A 23,428-nucleotide genomic window follows, 5' to 3' on the forward strand; every position below is an offset into this window, starting at 1 on the left:
TGTACTAAAATACTAATAACAATGCAAACAGGCTTACATAATGTGGATCTAAAATTTGAGTTTATGCCCTAAATTTTGAGGAGGAGAGAAAGTGACTCTTGTTATCCAGACTAACAGAATCAACACGGTCACATTGCCTAAGCAGACATGACTAAAGGGGAGGAAGCAATTCTTATTTCAAATTTTTTAAAATGAAGGGGAACTATACAACCTTGCTTGCTTGCTGAAAGTGAAGAGGACTTGAAGCACTTACTGATGAAGATCAAAGACCACAGCCTTCAGTATGGATTACACTTCAACATTAAAAAAAAAAAAAAACATCATAACTGGACCAATGAGCAACATCAAGATAAACAGAGAAAATAGTGAAGTTGTCAAGGATATCAATTTACTTGGATCCACAATCAATGCCTATGGAAGCAGCAGCCAAGAAATCAAATGATGCATTGCATTGGACAAATCTGCTGCAAAAGACCTCTTTAAAGTGTTAAAAAGCAAAGATGTCAGTTTGAGGACTAAGATGCACCTGACACAAGCCATGGTATTTTCAATCGTCTCATACGCATGCAAAAGCTAGACAATGAATAAGGAAGACTGAAGAATTGATGCCTTTGAATTATGATGTTGGTGAAGAATACCGAATATACCATGGACTGCCAGAAGAATGAACAAATCTGTCTTGGAAGTACCAGAATGCTCCTTAGAAGCAAGGATGGTGAGACTTCGTCTCACATACTTTGGACATGTTATCAGGAGGGACCAGTCCCGGGAGGAGGACATCATCCTTGGTAAAGTAGAGGGTCAGTGAAAAAGAGGAAGACCCTCAAGGGGATGAATTGACACAGTGGCTGCAACAATGGGCCAAACATAGCAATGATTGCGAGAATGGTGCAGGACCAGTGTTTTTTTCTGTTGTACACAGCGTCGCTATGAGTCGAAACCAACTCGACAGCACCTAACAACACAACATAATTAACATAGACTTGGTTCAACAAATCACAATAATCAGGTGTAGCATTTTATATCCTTATTACTCAGTAAGAGATTTTTTTTTTTAAATCTACACCAGCACCCACCCACTGCCCCTGAATAGGGCAAAAATAAATTATAATAATTAAAAAACCCTCTATAGTTCTAAACCTAATAAGATAGGTTTTTGTTGTTGTTGTTGTCGTGGTTTTAATTAAGCCAGTTTGTGTGGATGATCAGCAACACTCTTCTCTGGCATTCCATTTATTCTATCTCAATTAGTCCTTCGGCCTCAATAACTAGAGCTCCATCTTGGTTTTGCACTGTATCTTCTAGATTTGAACCATGTAAACATCATCATTTCATTAGCATTTTACAGCTGAAAATCCACAATGTGCTATAAAATATGTCATAGGACTTTTTTTCTTATCTATCCTCTAAGCCAATATCAAAAGTAGAGTTTTCCTTCGGGTTTTGTTGTTGCCCTTTTTTTTTTTTTGTCTTTTCAAGTGGCCCATGCAAATCCATGAAACAACTTGACCATTTTCTTTTGGAGTCACGTAGAAAACCTAACAAAAATACCCTGGCTCAGTTCCTTCTTCTTCCATAGTCCCTAGGAAGTGGGCTGAAGTGAGGTGTTCTCACACGGGTCTAGCTGCATTCTCAGTGCACCAACTTTATGAAGATACCAGAGTTGGAGAAATTCCTCTGGCATGGCGTGGAAGCCAGAAAAGGGCAGGACGTTATCGTAATAGTGGTGGCTGATGGGCTGCTCTTGCATATTCACAGAGAAGGGCCAGAAGCCATAGATGGCCACCTCTTCACAAAGACCCAGGGCTGCACTCACCAGAAAGAGTCCTGTGGACAGGCGCTTGGCATGAATTCCCCTACTTTTCCAGAACTTTCCAATGTTACGCAGAAAGTTGGGGTTAGCAAAAAGCACTGTTTGATTGGCACCAACGTCAGACAGTGTATAATAAACTCGGAGGGATGGCTCCGTTCCTGTCTTCATAGAAAAGGCAGGCATGTAGATGTAACTGTGGTTATAGATTTTCATGTTGTCCACAAATGTCTTTCTGGACCAAAGCAGGTTTTGAAACCTATGAAAGAGAAGAAGTTCAATTAAACCTGGATAAACCCACTTTATTGTTCTTCTGATGGCGCTGATGGCTCAAATCATCTCAGCAAAAACATGTAAAATACTTCCCTCGCGTTTAAAATTCTCTTTGAATTTAACAATTATCTCTCATCAAGTAGCCAAGTTTTACTCCACCCGAAAGTTTTAAACTCAGGTTGACATTGTTTAAGGGTGTTTTGTCTGGGTTAAAATGCATTGTACAGTGTGTTCTTTTCCAGAATGTATTTCTCTGGAATGTAAAATGGTTTAATACTCATCAATACTCATCACAAAGGTTGTTGGGTAGAATTTTGATAAAAGCTACATGTGCAATCTGGCATAACTGCAGGGATGGTTTCTTCACCTGCAAATCAAAGGAACCATTTGTAAGATACATCTTCCACTCAAATTCTATGATTCTACAAGTATTTTGATAAATCAATGCTATATTGTAACTACATATTACATGGAAAAGAAAGACTTGTTACTATTATAAAATGATGTTGCAAGTTGCCAGTACAGCTCACTCCAAAGAATTTTACTTTTCTGTTTTTTCCATTTGGATTATACAGAGACATAAGATCTCCAGTTCAAATGTAGTCAACTAAAACATATGGAATACCTTCTATATGCCAGGCATTGAGAGTTAAAAATCCCAACTTTTCAACTCTGGAAATTCAAGTCCAGTTGTGGAAACAAAAATATGAATGTGTACAATATAATGTTTTAAGTGCAACAGTTGATATTCGTATAAAATACTATGGAATATAGATAAAAAATAATTAATTCTGCCTTTGGAGGAGGAGTACCCAGATAGCTGGCCCATCACAGGGGAAACTAGGAATTCTTCTCAGCTCATACAGTTTTGACAGCCAGGTTTACAGTTCCCAAGCAGAATACTGAAACTGACTGGCCCACGAGAAAAGACCTGTAGATAATGACATTTGGGAGCCACCCAAGAGAAAGTCAACTTGCTACGTTCTTAGCCAACAATGAAGCCCACCCACGGACAGGTCCAGTCCTGCACAGAGCTTCCAATCACTGAACAAGAACAGAGAGCCAAGATACGCAGACATTGAAGGGAAGACTCCGGCATAAGAGTCAGAGAATAAAACAGAAGAACAAAGAAACTCAGAGGAAACCAAGATCATTCAAGAGCAGAAGAAAGCCCTTAAAATCTATAATTATATAAAAGTTATATAAAAAGACAAAAAAGGCAAATGTAAAGAGACCAACATTTATTAGTGATTACCAGCGGTGGGAGGGAGGTGAAAAGAGGGTGGTTATTGCTTATGGAACATTGAGTTTTGGTTTATGGTGATGGAAAAATCACATTGATTATGGGAAAGAGTTGCACAGCTGATTAATGTAATTGATATCAATAAGTTGTACAGCTGTAAAAAGTTGAATTGGCAAATGCATGACAGACATTTACATTAACAACAACAAAAAAAAGAGCAGCTACTGAGGCTGCTTATGTACAACCGAACACCTCATGAGATTTGGTTTCTTGGTGTAACGGACTGAATTATGTCCCCCAAAAATGTGTGTATCAGTTTGGCTGGGCCATGATTCCCAGTATTGTGTGGTTGTCCTCCATTTTGTGATTGTAATTTTATGTTAAAGAGGATTAGGGTGGGATTGTAACATGCTTACTAAGGTCACATCCCTGATCCAATGTAAAGGGAGTTTCCCTGGGGTGTGGCCTGCACCACCTTTTATCTTTCAAGAGATAAAAGGAAAGGGAAGCAAGCAGAGAGTTGGGGACCTCATCCCACCAAGAAAGCAGCACCGGGAGCAAAGCGCATCCTTTGGACCTGAGGTTCCTGCATAGAGAAGCTCCTCCACCAGGGAAGATTGATGACAAGGACCTTCCTCCAGAGCTGAGAAGAGAAAGCCTTCCCCTGGAGCCAATGCCCTGAATTTGGACTTGTAGCCTACTAGACTGTGAGAGAATAAATTTCTCTTTGTTGAAGCCATCCACTTGTGGTATTTCTGTTAGAGCAGCACTAGATGACAAAGACACTTGGTTTGGAGGTTTAGGGTCATGGTCTCATGGGATGTCTCAGTTAATTGGCCTAACAACATGTTTAGTGTTTCTGTTCTACCTCCTAGTTTGCTGTGTTGTGCCTGGGGTCTTAAAAGCTTGCAAGCAGCCACCCAAGGTACAACTATTGGTCTCTATTCACCTGAAGCAACAGAGGAAGAAGGAGAGTCAGGAAAAGGAGGAGGAAATGGAATGTGTGGCCCACTGCTGACATGAATAACTGCCTCCTTTGCCATGAGTTCAGAAGAACTAGATGGTGCTCGATTACCATTACTGAATGTTTTGATCAAAGATGCTATAGAAGAATCCTGATCAAAAGGGAGAAAATACAAATTATCGTGGAATCTAGATTTTTCAAGAGCCTTTAAGCCTGGATGAATCCCCAAAACTATCACCCCGAGATAATCTTTAAACCTTAAGCATTAAACCAATATTCCCTGAAGTCTTCTTTAAACCAAACAGTAGTTTATTTTAATTATAAAGAATGTCTGCCTTGAGCATTGTGCTGTTTAAAGAACTAGCTATATGTAACCAAACTGACGACAGCAACTCGAGAGATTGGATAAGAAACTTAGGGGGCAGTGAGCTTACATTAATGCAGGAGGAACAACTCAGAAAAGGAGAGTGAGAATGGCTGTACAATTTGAAGAATGTAATCAATGTCACTGAATTGTACATCTAGAAATTGTTGAATTGGTGTATGTTCTGCTATGTATATTTTCAACAATAACAAAAAAATTAAGTTAAAAAATCTATAATTAGTTATTTAGAATTATGAATAGTTACTGAATCCATGAAATAAGACCAGGATGCTATAAAAAGTTAGAGAACATTCAGATAATAAGAAAGGGCTGTTGGCAATTTAAAAATATAACAACAGATGTATTCTGGTAAAGAGAAGCTCCAGCAAAACAGCTATACAGTAGGCCTAGAAAGCCACCAATTAGCTTCTAGAAAGAGAAAAAAAATAGCTCCGGAAAGATGTCTCAAAAAAAACCAAACCAAACAAATAAACAAACAAACAAACAAAAAAAACTGATAAGACTAATATGTTTGGCAGTAATGACCATGACTTTGAACTGGTTTGTTCTGGTTTGAACCTCTGTTGAGAGTTTACATTTCTAACAAGTTCCCTGCTGAGAATTTGCTTTTCCACCCCTAGATATACTGAATCGGAATCAACATTTTAACTAGATTCCTAGGTGATTCTTATGTATAACATCCTGGGAACTTGTTAGGAATGTACATTCTCAGCAGGGGTTCGAACAGAAGGAACCAGTCTGAGGCCCTGGTAATGACAGAAGATTTGCAGCTCTAATGGGAGTGATGAATTAGTGCCTGCGACATAGAAAGCATTTTTTAGCACTGGGGAATAATTAAAAGTTGGACAGGATATAAAAACACTTGTGATATACTCTTTGTCTCAGTTAGGAACAATAACACCATACAGACATTAAGGTAAGCACTGAATATTGATTTAATTGTGATAGATCTGGATTGAGAAGTCAGGAGAGTGTAAGTGTGCAGGGAGAGGGGAGATGAAGTAAGGTGCATGTTAAGAGAGCTAGATCTACATTTTCCATAGGAAATCAATAGATAAATTGAAGTTTTTAAAATAGTAATTAATGATGTTTTTTAAAAAGTAACAAGAACAAATCAACTAAAGTAAAAATGAATTGATCTCTTGGAATACAACTTGGAGGAGTGGGGAGGTGTGAGATGGGATTGCTGTTTTTCATTTAAGGCTTTGTCATACTATTTGACTTTTTAAACTATGTACATGTATTATTTTGATAAAAATGTGTTGTTGCTCATCGCCGTTGACTCAATTTTGACTCATGCCAACCCCACGTGTGCACAGTAGACCTGTTCCATAAGGTTTTCAATGGCTGATTTTTCAGAAGTAGATCACCAAGTCCGTCTTCCAGGGCACCTCTGGGTGGATTCGATCCACCAACCTTTTAGCCAGTAGTCAAGCACTTACCCATTTATGCCACCCAGGGATTCCTTGATAAAAATAGATTTTAATTTTTTAAATTATAAAAAAATTTATGTTGCTCAAATGACAATATCACCAATATAAAAGTCAAGAAACTTTATGCACCTAATAAGATAGTTTCAAAATATGTACATAACAAAAACTGATAAAACTACCAACAGAAATTCACAAATCCAAAATCATAGTGAGCATCTTCAATAATATTATTTTTAACCATAAATAAGAAATTTCTAAAAATGACCACACATTATGTCAAAAAAGAAATACCAATATATTATAACAATTATCATCATACAGACTATATCATCTGATCAAAAATGTAATAAAATGAGAAATCAACAACATAAAGATACACACATAGCATCAGGAAATTTAAAAAAAAATATTGCAAGTATGTTTACATGGGGAAATTCATCAATATTTGTAGATAATATAATTACCTATTGAGAATATACAAGAGAATGAACTGAAAAATGATTTATTGTAACTGATAGGAGACTAAGGCAAGATCAACTTTAAAAGATATATAGCTTCCCTCCAAGGAGAAACAACATGTTAGAAAAATATAATGGAACAAAGATTTCATTTGTAATAGCAACGAAGCCCTCAAATACTTTGAAATAAACCAACCAATAAATATGTGACATCTTATGAAGACAAGATGTCTCCCCAAATAAATTTATAAGTTCAATGCAATCCCGATCAAAATATCAATATTATTTCAAAATAAAACTTGATGATTCTAAAATTCACTTGGAAGTTAAGTCAGTATGCATATTCAAGATAATTTTAGTTTAAAAAAAATAAAGGAGAACCTGTCTTATCAAACGTCAAAATAGATTTTAAAGATACAGTAATCAAAACAGTATGGAATATATTCAGGAACAGATGATACATAATGGAAAAGAAGAAAGAGTTCAGAAATGGACCTATGCATGTTTGAGGGTTTGCCTTATGATAAACACAACATTTCAAATTACTTAAATAAAAAAATCAACTATTCCACAAATTACACTGGGACCACTGGCTAGCCAATAATAGAAATTGAGATAAATTCCTACCTCACACTGTTCAGAAAAGTTTAAGTTCCAGGTAAAATAAAGATACAAAATTAGAGTAGAAGAAAAATTTAGAAAACATCTTTAAGACTTTGGGATATGAAAGGCTTTGTTAAAGAAGATACTAAAAGCAAAATTCATAAAGGAAAAGGTTGATACACATAATTTCTTCAAAATTAAAAACTTCTACAAGACAAAACGTACTATAATTAAAGTTATGAAACAAGCAATAAGCAACAGTCGATAGAAATTATTTGCAACATATGTAACAAACGATTAACATCCAGACTACAATCAATACAAATCAATAACAAATGTTCAAACAGTACAATAGCAAAATGGACAAAGATATAGAACTGTTAAGTCAGAGACGACGAAATTCAAAGGGCCAATATACAAATTAAAATACACCCAATCTCACTAGCATTAAAGTTAAATTCATTTAACCAACTAACAAAACAATAAAATGAGTTTTCCACACTTCCTATTTGTAAAAATTAAGGAATCTGATAATAACAAATGTTAGTTTGAGTGTGGGAAACGGATACTCTTACGTGCTTCGACGGGAGTATGAGTGGTTCCAGACAGCATGGAAGGCGATTTGGTGTTTCAAACATGCACACCTACTGCCCCAGCACTTCCAATTTTCAGCAGGTGCCCTTGGTATTTGCAGAGCTCCCACCCTCACTTCTCTTAGGTCTTGCTTCAAAGGAAAGCTCCTCAGAGAGGACTTTCCTAACCGCCTCCTCTCTCACGATCTACCCACTCTTTGTTGTATTCCGTCACAGAACCTATCACTGCACAGCATTTGATCACATATTTATGCCCTTATTGTTTGTGTCTTCTTGAATATCCACAAGGAGAAGGACTTTGTTCACTGCTAAATCCACAACACCAAGAAGAGCGCCTGGCACGTGGCACCAAGTAAATATCCATGAATGTTTGCTGACATATGCAGACAACTAGAAACAACTTAAATGTCCATGACTAGCAGAATGGCCAAACAAATTGTTATCGCCCTACTATGGATATACAACATTTCTTTCAATGACACACATCTGTTTGTACTGAAATGGAAACATTTCCAAGATAAAATGTTACGTGAAAAAATAAGTTGTAGAATTACTACTATAATTTGTAAGTAGATTATCGCATGTGTGTGTCAGTGTGTGTGTCTGTGCGTATCCTATAAGGTAATGGTATATATTTTCTACGGTTACATATATGTACATGAATGCATGGGAGAATGTTGAAAGGGTACATGCTAAGCTGAAAACAATAGTTAACCTCTGAGAGAGCAGTGGGAATAGGTCAAAGGAGACTTCAGCCTTATCTGCAATGTTTTCATTTTTAGAAGGTGAACATATTTATACAGTAAAACCTGCAAAATCCAGAACGTGAGTAAGGCAGAAATCTGTCAGAGAAGGAAAACTCAAATATTTTCCACTAAAAGGAGTGAGGGAAAAGTGCTAAGACTGCACTCTGTGGAAGGCGGAAAACGTTCGAGACTCGGAAAAGCAAGGCTGTCCTGTCGAGTTCCGGCTCTCACAGGCTTCACTGTGTGTGAATTTTGATAGTAAATATTTCCTTTCAAAAAGGTCAGCCTAGTTAGCAACCACATAAATGCAAAGTAAAATAATTGTGAGGTTCAAGTTTACCTTTTCCAATAATAACAATAAATTAGGATTATGGTGTAGTTGTTCTCAAGTTTTCATATTGTTATAATGTTTGTACAGTATAAAACACATTTACGAAAAGAGGTCACATAAATATTCACGTTTATTTCTCTCCTCAGCAAATTCCAGTTCAAAAGTCCACTTGTTTTACATAGAATATTTGTTCTAATGATGTTCTGTCTAATAAGTTTTACATTAACACTTTTTAATTTACTTTCTGTTCAAATGCTTCAGCAATTTTCCAGTGGGTTAACTCATTTCCTCATATTATTTACTTGCTTTTCTAATGTTTTTGGACCATTTTCCACGTTCGCAGTTGCTCACTGTCATTCTTCTGTCACTTTATGCAGCCATTTGTTTATCCAGCTGTGGCTTCCTTTCCCTCTGTCAATGAGCGTTAATTTTGTGTTGATTTACAGTCCTTTCCTCCGCTGTACCTTGTCATCCTATGGGCGTGTCTTTTCCGCAGGAAAATATTTTACAAGATTGCAAACAGCACTCCATACCAAGATATTCCATTCATACATAATGCATAAGAAAATATGCCCTAAGAATGCCAATTTGTAAAATATTTGCACAGTAGCGGTTCCAAACCTAGGCTGGGGAGATTGCTGAAAGAAATTTAGGAGACGGATATATCTGAACTGAGTTTTGAAAAATGTGTAGAAGTTAGCTAGGCAAACAGAGCTGAGGGGGTAAATCAATTCTTGCTGAACACATTACCTTATTTAATCTTTACAGTAACTCTATGAAGAAGGCATTAACCTTTTTCTGCTTTTAAACAAACTGAGGACGAGAACAGTTAAGTGTTCTCATGAGGCTTCACAGCAGGAATGTAGTAGACCCCAGATTCCAACTCAGCTCAGTGACTTTTTCTTTTAAAGGTTGTACTTCAAGTGAAAGTTTACAATTCAAGTTAATCTCTCCAACAAAAATTTATACATACATTGTTATCTGACCCTAATTGCTCTCCCTATATTGTGATAGCACACTCTTCCTTTCCACCCCTAATTTCCCATGTCCATTCAACCAGCTCCTGACCCTCTCTGCCTTCCCATCTCACCTCCGGACAGAAGCTACCCATTTAGTCTCATGTATCTACTTGAGCTAAGAAGCACATTCTTCACAAGTATCATTTTATGTCCCACAGTCCAGTCTAATCTTTGTCTGAAGAGTTGGCCTTAGGAATGGTTTTAGCTCTGGGTTGACAGAGAGTCCGGGGGCCATGCTTTCTGGGGTTCCTTCAGTCTCAGTCAGACCATTAAGTCTGGTCTTTTTCTAGAATTTGAGTTCTGCACCCCACTTTTCTCCTCCTCTGTCAGGGACTCTCTGTTGTGTTCCCTGTCAGGGCGGTCACTGGTGGTAGCCCTGCACCATCTAGTTCTTCTGGTCTCAGGCTGATGAAGTCTCTGGTTTATGTGGCCCATTCTGTCTCTTGGGCTAATACTTTCCTTGTGACTTTGGTGTTTTTCATTCTCCTTTACTCCAGGTAGGTTGGGACCAATTGATGCATCTTAGACGGCCACTCGCTAGCTTTTAAGACCCCGGCACCACTCATCAAAGTAGGATGCAGAACATTTTCTTAATAGACTTTGTTATGCCAATTGACCTATATGTCCCCTGAAAGCATGGTCCCCAGATCCCCGCCCCTGCTACTCTGTCTGTCCCTTGAAGTGTTTGGTTGTATTCAGGAGACTTCTTAGCTTTGGTTTAGTCCAGTTGTGCTGACTTCCCCTGTAGTGTGTGCTGTCCTTCCCTTCACCTAAGATAATTCTTGTCTACTGTCTAGTTAGTGAATAATCCTCTCCCTCCCTAGCCACCCTCGTAACTATCAAAGAATGTTTTCTTCTGTGTTTCAAACTTTCCTTGAGTTCTTATAGTAGTGGTCTTATACAATATTTGTCCTTCTGTGACTGACTAAATTCACTCAGCATAATGCCTTCCAGATTCCTCCACGTTATGTTTCACAGATTCATCCTTGTTCTTTATCGTTGCATAGTATTCCATTGTGTGAATACACCATAACTTGTTTATCCATTCATCTGTTGATGGGCAACTAGGTTGTTTCCATCTTTTGCTATCGTGAACAGTGCTGCAATGAACATGGGTCTGCATATATCTATTCTTGTGATGGCTCTTATTTCTCTAGGATATATTCCAGGGAGTGGGATTGCTGGATCATATTGTATTTCTATTTCTAGCTTTTTAAGGAAGTGCCAAATCGATTTCCAAAGTGGTTATACCATTTTACATTCCCACCAACAGTGTATAAATGTTCCAGTCTCTCCACAACCTCTCCAACATTTATTATTTTGTGTTTTTTGGATTAATGCTAGCCTTGTTGGGGTGAGATGGTATCTCATTGTAGTTTTGATTACATTTCTCTAGTGGCTGATGATCCTGAGCATTTCCTCATGTGTCTGTTAGCCACCTGAATGTCTTCTTTTGGGAAGTGTCTGTTCATATCCTTTGCCCATTTCTTAATTGGGTTGTCTTTTTGTTGTTGAGGTTTTGCAGTATCTTGTAGATTTTAGAGATTAGACGCTGATCGGATTTGTTGTAGCCAAAATTTTTTTCCCAGTCTGTAGGTTGTCTTTTTACTCTTCTGGTGAAGTCTTTGGATGAGCGTAAGTGTTTGATTTTTAGAAGCTCCCAGTTATCTAGTTTCTCTTCTGGTGTTTGTGCATTGTTACTTATGGTTCATATTCTGTTTATGCCATGTATTAGGGCTCATAGCGTTGTCCCTATTTTTTCTTCCATGATCTTTAGATTTTACATTTAGGTCTCTGATCCATTTTGAGTTAGTTTTTGTGCATGGTGTGAGGTATGGGTTTTGTTTCAGTTTTTCAGATGGATATCCAGTTATGCCAGCACCGTTTGTTAAAGAGACTGTCTTTTCCCCAATTAAAGGACTTTGGGCCTTGTCAAAGATCAGCTGCTCATAGGTGGATGAATTTATGTCTGGATTCTCAATTCTGTTCCATTGGTCTATGTATCTGTTAATGTACCAGTACTAGGATGTTTTGACTACAGTGGCAGTACAATAGGTTCTAAAATCAGGTAGTGTTAGCCCTCCCACTTTGTTCGTCTTCTTGAGGAATGCTTTACTCAGCCACGGCCTCTTCCCTTTCCATATGAAGTTGGTGATTTGTTTCTCCACCAGCATTTTTAAATGCGGTGGATCAGGATTTGGATCAGGATTGCACTATATCTGTAGATCGCTTTGGGTAGAACTGACATTTTCACAATGTTGAGTCTTCCTATCCAGGAGCAAGGTATGTTTTTCCACTTATGCCGGTCTCTTTTGGTTTCTTGCAATAGTGTCTTGTAGTTTTCATTGTATAGTCAGCTCAGTGACTCTTGATTTAGTGCTCTTTCAACTATACTGTGTATCTTTTCTCTGAGGGGACAAAGTGTCCCTACTGTCCTGCATGAATTCATTCACCTGTTATCTAGGTTCCACTTCTTCTCACCTTCTCCAGGACCTGGTCCACAATCATCCTTTTTATTGTCTCTGTATTCATCTACTTCCTATCACTGGCCCTTCCCCAACTTGGGCTCTTGCTCAAATCTCCCCCATCTGAATAACAAACTAACAACAGACAACAATTTCCTCAAAAGGACAACTTTCTCTAGTTACTTCCCTATCTCTTTCCTCCCCATCATAGCCAAGTTTCTGATCTTATGTCATCCACACTCTCTGGGAGATTTCATTCACTCTCATGACTTAAACCAGGACCTATGTACTAGTAATGAGGTAGAAATGTCATTTTTAACAACAGATGCCAGAGTTCCTTGTGGAGAGAAATTTCTCTTTGTTTAAGTGTGCACAGTGCTTTGGATGTTGAAGGTGAAATCCCAAGAAAATGTCCTTGGAACAGAAAGCAAAATAAGTGATAACTGAACTCTCCTGTATACAGAGCAGGAACTAAGGGGTGGGGGAAGCCAAAGGTTGAGAGGAAGAGAGAAAGAGGAGCAACAACATCGTGGGAGGCTAAATACTAGATGTAAAAACAAAGGGGACATTTTCATTGACAGTACGGTCAAAATACTTCTAAGAACAGAGAGGTCTGATATTCAATTCTTATGTTCTGTGCTTGATAGTCTGGAGAAATATTCTGGAGAAATCAAGGAAAAGAAGCTTTAGTCTTCTTCTTGGTTTTCTGGAGAAATCAAGGAAAAGAAACTTTAATCCATTTGGAAACTAATGAAAATCATTTCCATTTGAGTTCATACATTCACTCTATAGTAATCTACGTCTGCACTGATGTAGAGCAGAGAGAGGAGAGTAGCCACAGAAGGTGAAATGTGAAAGAGACTGCGCCTTAAAAGAAAACAAGTCATTGGAATAAACAATGATCATGTAAATGTAAGCTTGTGGAAATTCCCCAGATATTGTGGGAACACTGAACTAATGCCAGATATTGGATAGGTTCTAAGTCATTTTGAAAAAAATCTCAAGGACCAGGCTAACCTCAACTCACGTCTGAGTTTATACTGATGGCTCTATCCCCAGCTCTCTAGCATTCTGACATAACATGGAAACACAGCCCAATGGTTAAGAGTGTGAACTCTGAAGCCCTAACACCTAGGCTTGAATCTCATCTCCAATACTTACTAAAAGTAAGTTGTTCAGTTTCCTCATCTGTAAAATAGTGATATTAGTTGTATCTAGCTCACATGAATTAATACATACAAAGTATTTAGAACAGTATCTGTCCCACAGTAAGCCCTCAATAGATATTAGTGTTTATTATTACAGCCAATAAGTCACTGGCCAGTTACATTTGAGTTCATATACTCACCAACAATTATTCATTGAGTACATAATATGTGCCAGATATTGTTCTGTATGCTAAAGGATACAGCAGGTTACCATGCACACAGTCTCTGCCCTCAAGGAGCTTTCACTTAAGTGAGAAGAGAAAAACAATGAACAAAAAAGTGAACACTATATGGGAAGTGCTATGAAAAACGTAAGATGGAGTAATAGGAAAAGATAGGGTGGGATGTGTTGCCGTCTTACTTAGGGTGACGTTTTAGTAGAGGTCTGATAAAAGTGAGGGAGCGAGTCCTGTCGAGATCCGTGAGATGCATCTCAAATTCAAAATCTTCCCCCCAGAATCTATTCCAATAACCACATTCCTTATCTGAATGAATGGCACAACCATCCACCAGTGACTCAATCTGGGCTATAAGCCTACACTTTTCCCTCTCCCACAGCTTCTATATCCAGTTAGTCACTAAGTTCTACTTTTATGATATCTCTTGAGTCTACCTTCCCATCTCTCTCTGCCTACCACTTTTAGCTTGAACCACAATGAAATCGCAATTTTACAGGCCAAAAACGGTTGAATATTGACACCAAACCCATTTTGTTTTCTTCCAGACTACACAGAAGGAATACTTCCCAGACTCCTTATGCTAAGCTGGAGCCATGTCAGTTCTGGACATAACTGATGCATAGCACCTCTAGGTCTGACCCCTGAAACCTCCCCTCAGTATTTAATATTTGATCTATTCTTTCCTCTGTCAGTAACAACAGAATAAAGAGGACCCAGATGGAGATACTATGGCCCTAGGGGAATGGTGGAACCTCCGGGTGGAAGAAGTTTGGGTCTATGAATGACAACATAGAGCCCAACCCTTCCCCTTCTCCCCTTGTGCACTCTCAAATTGTAGGTGAATGAGAAAGAATCCTTTATTGTATTAAGCCATGGAAGTTTGGAGTTTGTTACAGCAGTTAGCCCACCTTAACTAATGCATATCTTCAGTACCACAGTTTTATTTCAGGTCACTATGAATCCTCCCCTGTATCATTATAACAGCATCTAATACATACTTGTCAATGCTCCCTGTTGTGCAATGGGTCTAGTTTGTGTGGCCCTTCTTGCCATGGTCTTGTAACTACCACCCAATTGATTGGGTGGAACCATGCAAATAAAGTAATTGTGGCCTACCAAAGGAATTGCTCAGTTTTGTCATTCTATTAGGCTTGAAATGAACCATCCCAGAGTTGGGAAGGGGAGGATCTCACCACCATCAAGGACCCAGGATCCCTGTGCTGAAAAGCTCCTGGAACCAGGAGACTGAGAGAGAGAGAGAGAGCTGTAACACTGAAGATGGCAAGAAATGGTGGCAGAAAAATGGCAGCAAGAAGATGGCGCAGTGGGCTTCCTGGCCCACAGAGCGAGAAAGCTGAGTGCCTTCGGGCAGGAGGCTTGCTGGAGGAGTAGGGTGCCTCCAGGCATTTGCTGGAGCTAGGTTTGCTAACCCATGGAGCTAGAGCTGAGCACCTTTGGGCTGGGGCTTATTGGCAGAATGGGTGCCTCTGGGCACTTATAGGAAGAGCTAAAAAAGCTTTGCAACATTTGCCCGAACAGGGCAGAGGCCAAAGGACCAGGGAGAGGAGTGCCTGCAGGCATGGCTGAGAAGAGGCTGTCCTGATGGATGAATTGTATCCTGAGCATTCCTGAACCTGAATCTTAACCTATTACTTCCCTAACAAACTTCAAAATTATGAGTATGGTCTGTGAGTTCTGTGTGGCCATTGCAATGAATTATCAAACCTGGAAGAGTTTTACTGCCCATCAACACTCTCAACTCTTGCCACATCCAATTTCCTTGACATTCCTCAAATGGGTCATGTTCACTCATGCCTCTAAGCCTTTGCACATGCTACTCCCCCTGTTTGAGTTGACCAACCCAGCTGATCACCCAGAAAATTCCTATTAATCTTTCAGGATTAAACTCATGACAACTGCTATGGAAAGTTCTCCAAGACCCTGAGCCTGGATTAGGCATCTAACTTTGTGGTCCCTTAGCACTTTTTGTCAAGATAATTTCATCAAGGTACTTATCACTGTCTTAGTCATCTAGTGCTGCTATAATAGAAATACCACAAACGGATGGCTTTAACAAAAAGAAATTTATTTCTTCACAGTAAAGTAGGCTAAAAGTCCAAATTCAGGGCAGCAGCTCCAGGGGAAGGCTTTCTCTCTCTTTTGGCCTTCTCATCAATCTTCCCCCAGACTAGGAGCTTCTCCACAGAAGGACGCTGGGTCCAAAGGACACACTCTGCTCCCGGCACTACTTTCTTGGTGGTATGAGGTCCCCCGTCTCTGCTCACTTCCCTTTCTTTTCTATCTTTTGAGAGATAAAAGGCGGTGCATGCCACACCCCAGGGAAACTCCCTTCACATTGGATCAAGGATGTGACCTGGGTAAGGGTGTTATAATCCCACCCTAATCCTCTTTAACATAAAAGTACAATCACAAAATGGAGGACATCCGCACTATACTGGGAATCATGGTCTAACCAAGTTGACACCTTTTTTTTAAACATACAGATTTAACTTTATTTCACCATTGTCATCTAACGTTTCATTTTATCGAACATAAAAAGACATTTTCGAAGAGTTCTCTATCACAGGAAATTAAACAATAGAAACATTCATGTTTCATAGGTACAAGCTGTATAAATTAAAATCAAACAATTGGAAATTTTTTCAACAGGGGAACTATACCTCTAAATAGATGGTGGAAGGACCTCAATACTTCATTACTTATGGATTGTATTAGTTATTTTCAGGATCTAAACAAAGATTCTGAATATTCAGACTTCTTTTGCTGTAATTTACAATTAAGTATCACCCTACCTATATTCTGCCTCAAGCTACTTGACCAAAATATCTGATTTAGCTTTATAATAAAAGTTTTTCCAACTACAATTGCCACCTTCAAAGGAACTGACATTACAATGCTGATGAAATCTGCTGCTTCCCTTTTGAACAATGTGCAGTATTCTTTTGTGCTAATCTATTTAGCCGAATATATTCACAAGGAGATAATACCATAATCTCCTCTAATTCATGAGGTCAACTCCATGGAATATTAAACAGGTACAAAAAATGGATTATGCACAGTTCAGTAGAGTATAATGTTGTTTCCCGCATCTAAAAATTGACCAGTGAAATAAAACATATTAACTTATAGTTGACTTAGTTTCAGGAAAACACATTTGAGAATTTCAAGTATATTATTTTTCTCAGCTCATCCCTCAGTCATTGACAGGAATTTTGTAGGCCACCATGCTATTTACCTTGTGGATTGTAGCAGTGAATGAACGAAGATGGACTTCCTCAGAACTGGTCATGAATTGTGGTCCTGATTCTTCCCATTTTTCAAGTACAACCAAATCTTAATCTGTATAAATCAGTAGATCAAATGAACAAGAAACTTCCAATAGTGACAGAAATGTTACTGTAGCTGTGATCTGTCTGATCACTGAACGGATTTCAACTTGGATAGCTTTCTGAGACTTTTCTCTGGGTGCACTGTCATCTTTTACAGTCTTGTCACACTCAGTATCAAATTGCTGTCTTTCAAGGACCTCACCACTTTCAATATGTGAGATGAGGACCACCAGTTTCTGAACTGAACATTTGTATAACCAATCTTTTAGTTGTTCCACCACATTATTTAGGTATTTAATGAGTTCAGGATCAGTAGTCACAAGCAAGATGAGTCCATATTTTTGCACTCGAGTAAAGGTTTCACATGGATATATGCCACCCTGATATAAAATGCTGTTAATACCAAATGAGAAGAACTCGGCCACGATTTCAGCGCTTGTTGAGAGTAACGCCCTGCTCCCGGGTGAGCTGCAGCGCCATGGCTGGACCCACAGACGAAGGCGCGCGCATTCATCGGATCAACAGCTGCCTCCGCGGCTCCTGCAGCAGTTCCCCGCCACTCCTGACACATATTTTTGGGCGACACAATTCAGTCCATGACAATCACCTTGTCATGTAATTATCTCTTTAGTTTTTATGTCTCTTTTACTAAAATCCTTCATAAAAGGCAAATGCCCTTTATCTTTGCATCCCCTAAACCTCACATTATGACTGGTCCAGTGTAAAAAAAATCCCATTGCCATCGAGTCAATTCTGACTTATAATGACCCTATAGGACAGAGTAGAACTGCCCCTTAGGGTTTCCAAGGCTGTAAAGCTTTACAGAAAGAGACTGCCTCAACTTCCTCCCGCAGAGAGGCTGGTGGAGTCAAACTGCTGACCTTTCAGTTAGCAGTGGAGCGCTTAACCACTGCGCCAGCAGGCTCCGTTGGTCCCGTGTCCATAAAAACCAAAAACCGAACCCGTTGCCAGAGTCGGTTCCGACTCATAGCAACCCTATAGGAAAGAGTAGAACTGCCCCATAGCATTTCCAAGGAGCGGCTGGTGGATTTGACCTGCCAAAGTTTTGGTTAGCAGCTGAGCTCTTAACCACTGCGCTACCAGGGCTCCTTGGTCCAGTGTAAGCATCTCATAAATGCTTGTTGAATGAATAAATGCATAAAGCAATGAGGGAATTTCTAAGCATTTCTTTATCTTTGTCAAAAATGCATTTGCTAAATTCCCAAATATGCTACAGGAAAAGAGCACAAAATGCTTTTTTTTTTCTTTCCAGGAAGGTAAGACATACTTTTGATTGCCTTCACACTTCTCGAGCAGCATTTTGTACCAATGGTTTTTATGCAAACTGTTTCCCTGCCTTAAAGCAGAAAATGGGTAATTAGGAATTGAATAGCACCTTAAATACAAATCTCTCATTAGACACTACTTTCATCTACTTGTGAGCAGAATATGGTAATTTCTGACAAACCCCCTAAGAACCAGACAAACATTTTTAATCTCACGAACTATTTAGAAAAATCTTATTTTTCCAGGACAAAAGTGCTGTTTGACCATAGGTATTCTCATGATTTCTCCCTCTTGTAATTCTCAGAATAGCAATTATATTTCTTTCTCTGTTTCAATGCAAAATAAAAGCTACAATAAGCTTTAAAAACAGATACTGATTCATTTTGAGATGTGGAAAATTAAGCTAGGTATATGCTAATCCATGGAATATCCTCATTTAAGTAAGGAAAAAAAGGGCAATGTTGGCATAAAGCAGTGACCTTGATTTTTAAAAAAAGGGCACTTTCAGAAGTCCATTGATTTTGCCATATTTGTATCTGTAGAAAATTTCTAATATTGGCCTTAAACGTAGCTTCCAATTATAGACAAGGTAGAATGGGAAGAGCGCACGTTCAGCCTCTTGCACAGGCTAGCTGGGCAACCTTGAGCAAGTTACTTTGTCTCTTTGTGCTTCAATTTTCTCATCTGAATCTTGGAGATAATACAGCACAAAGTTCATAGGGCTGCTGTGGGGACTAAATGCGTTAGTGCGTACCGCACTTCACACAGGGCGCATACTAAGTGTTATAACGTTTAGCTTTCACCATCATCATCATTCTTCTTCCCCTCTTTGCAATATCAAGTGATGAGAAACCTATTCTTAAAGAACTCTTGAGAAAGAAACAGTTCATCTTGGGAAGCGTATTATAAATCGGCAGAAAAACCACTTGCCAAGCAGTAATGGTATGGCAGACACATGGTTATACAGGCATTATTGGAATACTGAGATGAGAAAAAGGAAGATGTTCATTTGTCATTTTTCATTACTTTGTAATAATTTTTAAAAAAATATGACTGTTAATCCAAACCCTTTGGGAATACTCAGAAATAACAATGGAGGAATAGGTGAAGGAGTCAGTGAAAATGGTGAATTTCCTGCCATTTGTCAGAGAGTCACTTAAAGCAGAAAAAAATATCGAAGAATCTTTCCTATAATCACAAAGGGAAAAGCTAAGTATAAGCAAAGTTTTATAAGAGAATAAGGTCTTCATAAAAATATTCTAAAATGCACCACCTTTATTTTATCACAAAGAACTTCTCCCTGACCTCCACACTGTAATTTAAAGCAATTAAAGGAACTAGTTGCATTTGCATGAACATTTTAACATACTGCAATTTATTCTGGATATCACACTCATTTAATTTATAAAGTGTTTAATTACTTAATTACAAGTTTTCTACCAATAAAATCTGTCACGAATCTAAATTAAACATAGTATTTTCGTTTTAAAAGGAGCCCTGGCAGCACAGTGGTTAAAACGCTCAGCTGCTAACTGAAAGTCAGTGGTCTGAACCCACCAGCAGCTCCATAGGAGAAAGATGTGGCAGTCTGCTTCCATAAAGGTTATAGCCTTGGAAACCCAATAGGGCAGTTCTACTCTGTCCTATAGGGTCACTGAGTCAGAATCAACTCAATGCCAATGGGGTAAATTTAATTTTATTGTATTCCCATAGTTAGATTCTCTAATTCTTTTAATATTCTTCAATTGGAAAGTTAGAAAATAACTTGAATTTCTGTTCTGTGACATAAACTCAGCTCAAGCCAAAAATCTGGGAAGGGTGTGAAAGCAAGGGCCCTTCTCCCCTCGGAATCTGGGGGAAGTGTTAGCTGAACTTAAGAGGCATGAGAAAGTTGAGGATGAAGGCACTTGATCACTGCCAACTCTTCTTACTAAATCTGAAGAAACAACTAGAGAGGACTTAATTTTCTGCCCTACCCTGCTCTTGGCTAGGTGACTGGGCAGGTTGAATACTGGCTTTTGCAAGCAAAAAGATGCAAGTAAGTTGGGGAGCCTCCTTGATGAGGATTTTTTAAGATGAAATCATTATGAACTAATCACAAGATCCCTAAAACCACTAGAGAGTGTATTTGATAGTCGTGGAAAAGCGGATGGAACTACTTTGTTGGCCTGTGTCACCTATACCTTTGCAAAGGCTACTTTTGAAGGCTGCCATAAGACATGTCAGGGTGTTCATGATCCATCTGCAAAGACTGCCCATGGCACATGGTGGTGGTACCTGTCCCACACGGTAAGGTAACTGTTTCAAAAACAGAATCAACTACCAGCCTAGATTTTCACATGGATCTTCCTAATCCACTTTGGGTATGATCGTTTGAGTACTAGAGTATCATGCCACACTGCAAACAGGCTCTACTTCTGAATATTAAGACAGAATACCAGTTTATATAGGGCCTGGAAGGAGGAGCTGAAGTCCAGGGCCAAGGGGTCTCCACCCAGAATCCAGAGAGCATAGCCAACACCCAGAGTCTGATGGGGAGAAGGGCCCTTGCTTTCACACCCTTCCCAGATTTTTGGCTTGAGTTGAGTTTATGTCACAGAACAGAAATTCAAGTTATTTTCTAACTTTCCAATTGAAGAATAATAAAAGAATTAAAGAATCTAACTATGGGAATACAATAAAATTAAAATTACCCCACTGGCATTGAGTCAATTCTGACTCAGTGACCCTATAGGACAGAGTAGAACTGCCCTATTGGGTTTCCAAGGCTATAATCTTTATGAAAGCAGACTGCCACGTCTTTCTCCTATGGAGCTGCTGGTGGGTTCAAACCACTGACTTTCAGTTAGCAGCTGAGCGTTTTAACCACTGTGCCGCCAGGGCTCCTTTTAAAACGAAAATATTATGTTTAATTTAGATTCGTGACAGATTTTATTGGTAGAAAACTTGTAATTAAGAACAGAGGATTATTTTCAAGCCTTGAGAGCTAATGTAATGTGTTCTGCTAACTTGCTTGGAGCCTGTTATCTGTTCTTTCCATCCAATTTCTCCCATTTGTGATGGAAATGTCTACTTTACGCCTGTTTCACCACTGTGCTTTGGAAGCAGATAACTCTGTATTCGAGGTTTCACAGATGAAGAGGAATTTTGCCCCAGGAAGGAATTTGGACTTGGAGTTAAGACTTTTGGGATGATACGATGGGGTAAATGTGTTTTACATGTGACAAGGGTATGAATTTTGGGGAGCCAAAGGGTGGAATTTTATGGATTGCATTGTGTCCTCCAAAAATGTGTGTCAACTTGACTAGGCCATGATTCCCAGTATTGTGTGGTTGTCCTCCATTTTATGATCTGATCGAATTATCTTATGTGTTGTAAATCCTAATCTCTTCGCTGTTAATGAGGCAGGATTAGAGGCAGTTATGTTAATCAGGCAGGACACAATCTATAGGATTAGGTTGTATCTTGAGTCAGTCTCTTTTGAGATATAAAAGAAATCGAGTAGAGAGGAGTGGGACTTTATACCACCAAGAAAGAAAAGCTGGGAGTGGAGCGTGTTCTTTGGACCCAGGGTCCCTGCACTGAGAACCTCCTAGACCAGGGAAGATTGATGACAAGGACCTTCCCCCAGAGCTGACAGAGACAGAAAGCCTTCCCCTGGAGCTGGAGCCTTGAATTCAGACTTGTAGCCTCCTAGACTGTGGGAGAATAAATTTCTGTTTGTTAAAGCCATCCACTTGGGGTATTTCTGTTACAGCAGCACTACATATTGAAGAGAGCTGGGAACAATAAGAGTATGAATAACATCATTATTCAAACACAGAGTCATTTGGTTTAGGGAACAGACCCCAGCAGAGAGTGGATAAGGGGTCAGATTCTATATTTTTTCTGACTAAATTCCCTCTATTTTAATATTAGGTATTTAAAATTAGATACTAGACAGCAATATGATATCTAGCTTAGTGTCAGTCTTTTTCAACGTTCATTTGTTAATACTCCTTTATTTGTTAATACTCCTCCTTTTACACACAATTCACATGTAGAAAAGTCTAGATTACTTTTCCCACTACAACTGCCCTCATCTTCTCTGGTGCTCCCATTCTCACTGATGACAGAAGAAAGCCTTAAATTTGTCAATTAAAAGCAATTCAGTGTTTTTCAAAGTAAAACAGTGTCTTGGGGTAAATATTGAACCTATTTAAAAAGTAAACCCTCATCAAAGTTAGCTTTCCCCTCTCATGTGTATCTTTCTTCCTCGTCTCCTTCCTGTGTCCTCGTAGCATTGGTGGGTCTTTATGCTGTATCCCCTGTGATGTGGTTGATCTGGTCTTATCTCTGGGGTCAAGCCCTGGTGTGTGCTGAGATGTGTCTGGTACCTCTGGTTCTTTTGGACACCAAGCTAGAAACCACAAAACAGATCTATGCCCTCCTCTGTTGTCCCAATATTTAGTGACTTCCTCTTCCCAACTTTGGGCCTCTTCTGCTCCATCACTACTTTTAGTATTTTTGTATCTTCTTACAGGAAATGTGAGAACGTCCTGATTCCCAAAGTATCACATGCAGGCTATGGAAAACTGGAGGCATCATCCTAGGTCTATACCTGGGCACCCTCTCAGCCATTTTTAATTTACCTCCCAGCCCCAAAATGGATTCCAACTTGGCTGCCAGTCTTGGAGAGGCATGCAGTCCTTACAGACATCCATCCTGCTCATCAACACTACTACTACCCTAACTCTCCAATCTATACTATCTCCTAGAAAAAAAGGAGATGAAGGGAGAGGAGAACAGAGGACAAAAAGAGATAAGAGGAAGGGGAGCTGAATAAAAAATATTGCCAATAATAAATGCAAAGGTAAAATCAGACAATTTAAAAACTTGCGTGATGTAGAGTTTGAAATACAAAGAAAAAAAACACCCCCCTCTCTATCACTTATCTCTTTATTTATCTGCCACATTGAACAAAGATGGAGACGGAAATAGAAAAGTGAAGAAAATAGCAAAGAAAAGGAGATAGGTCTCACTTGCTCTCTTCAACCTCAAGGCCTAATTACGTATATACTCGTTTCATCTCACCTCCAATT

General features: G+C 38.9%; 1 protein-coding gene and 1 pseudogene across 1 annotated transcript in view; both read right to left on the minus strand.

The window, feature by feature from the left end:
• Positions 1-1,471: 1,471 nt before the first annotated feature.
• The window catches only part of ST8SIA1 (ST8 alpha-N-acetyl-neuraminide alpha-2,8-sialyltransferase 1), a 162,734-nt gene continuing 140,777 nt past the window's right edge, over positions 1,472-23,428 (minus strand). The window contains exon 5 of the mRNA XM_023725461.1: positions 1,472-2,069. Coding sequence (XP_023581229.1) covers positions 1,583-2,069 — 487 coding nt within the window. The 3' untranslated portion in view covers positions 1,472-1,582. The remainder of the gene's footprint in view (positions 2,070-23,428) is intronic.
• LOC111819218 (mitotic spindle assembly checkpoint protein MAD2A pseudogene) lies at positions 16,169-18,020 on the minus strand (annotated as a pseudogene).

This window comes from Trichechus manatus, unplaced genomic scaffold (genome assembly GCF_000243295.1).
Source record: "Trichechus manatus latirostris isolate Lorelei unplaced genomic scaffold, TriManLat1.0 scaffold00313, whole genome shotgun sequence".
Classification (NCBI taxonomy): domain Eukaryota; kingdom Metazoa; phylum Chordata; class Mammalia; order Sirenia; family Trichechidae; genus Trichechus; species Trichechus manatus.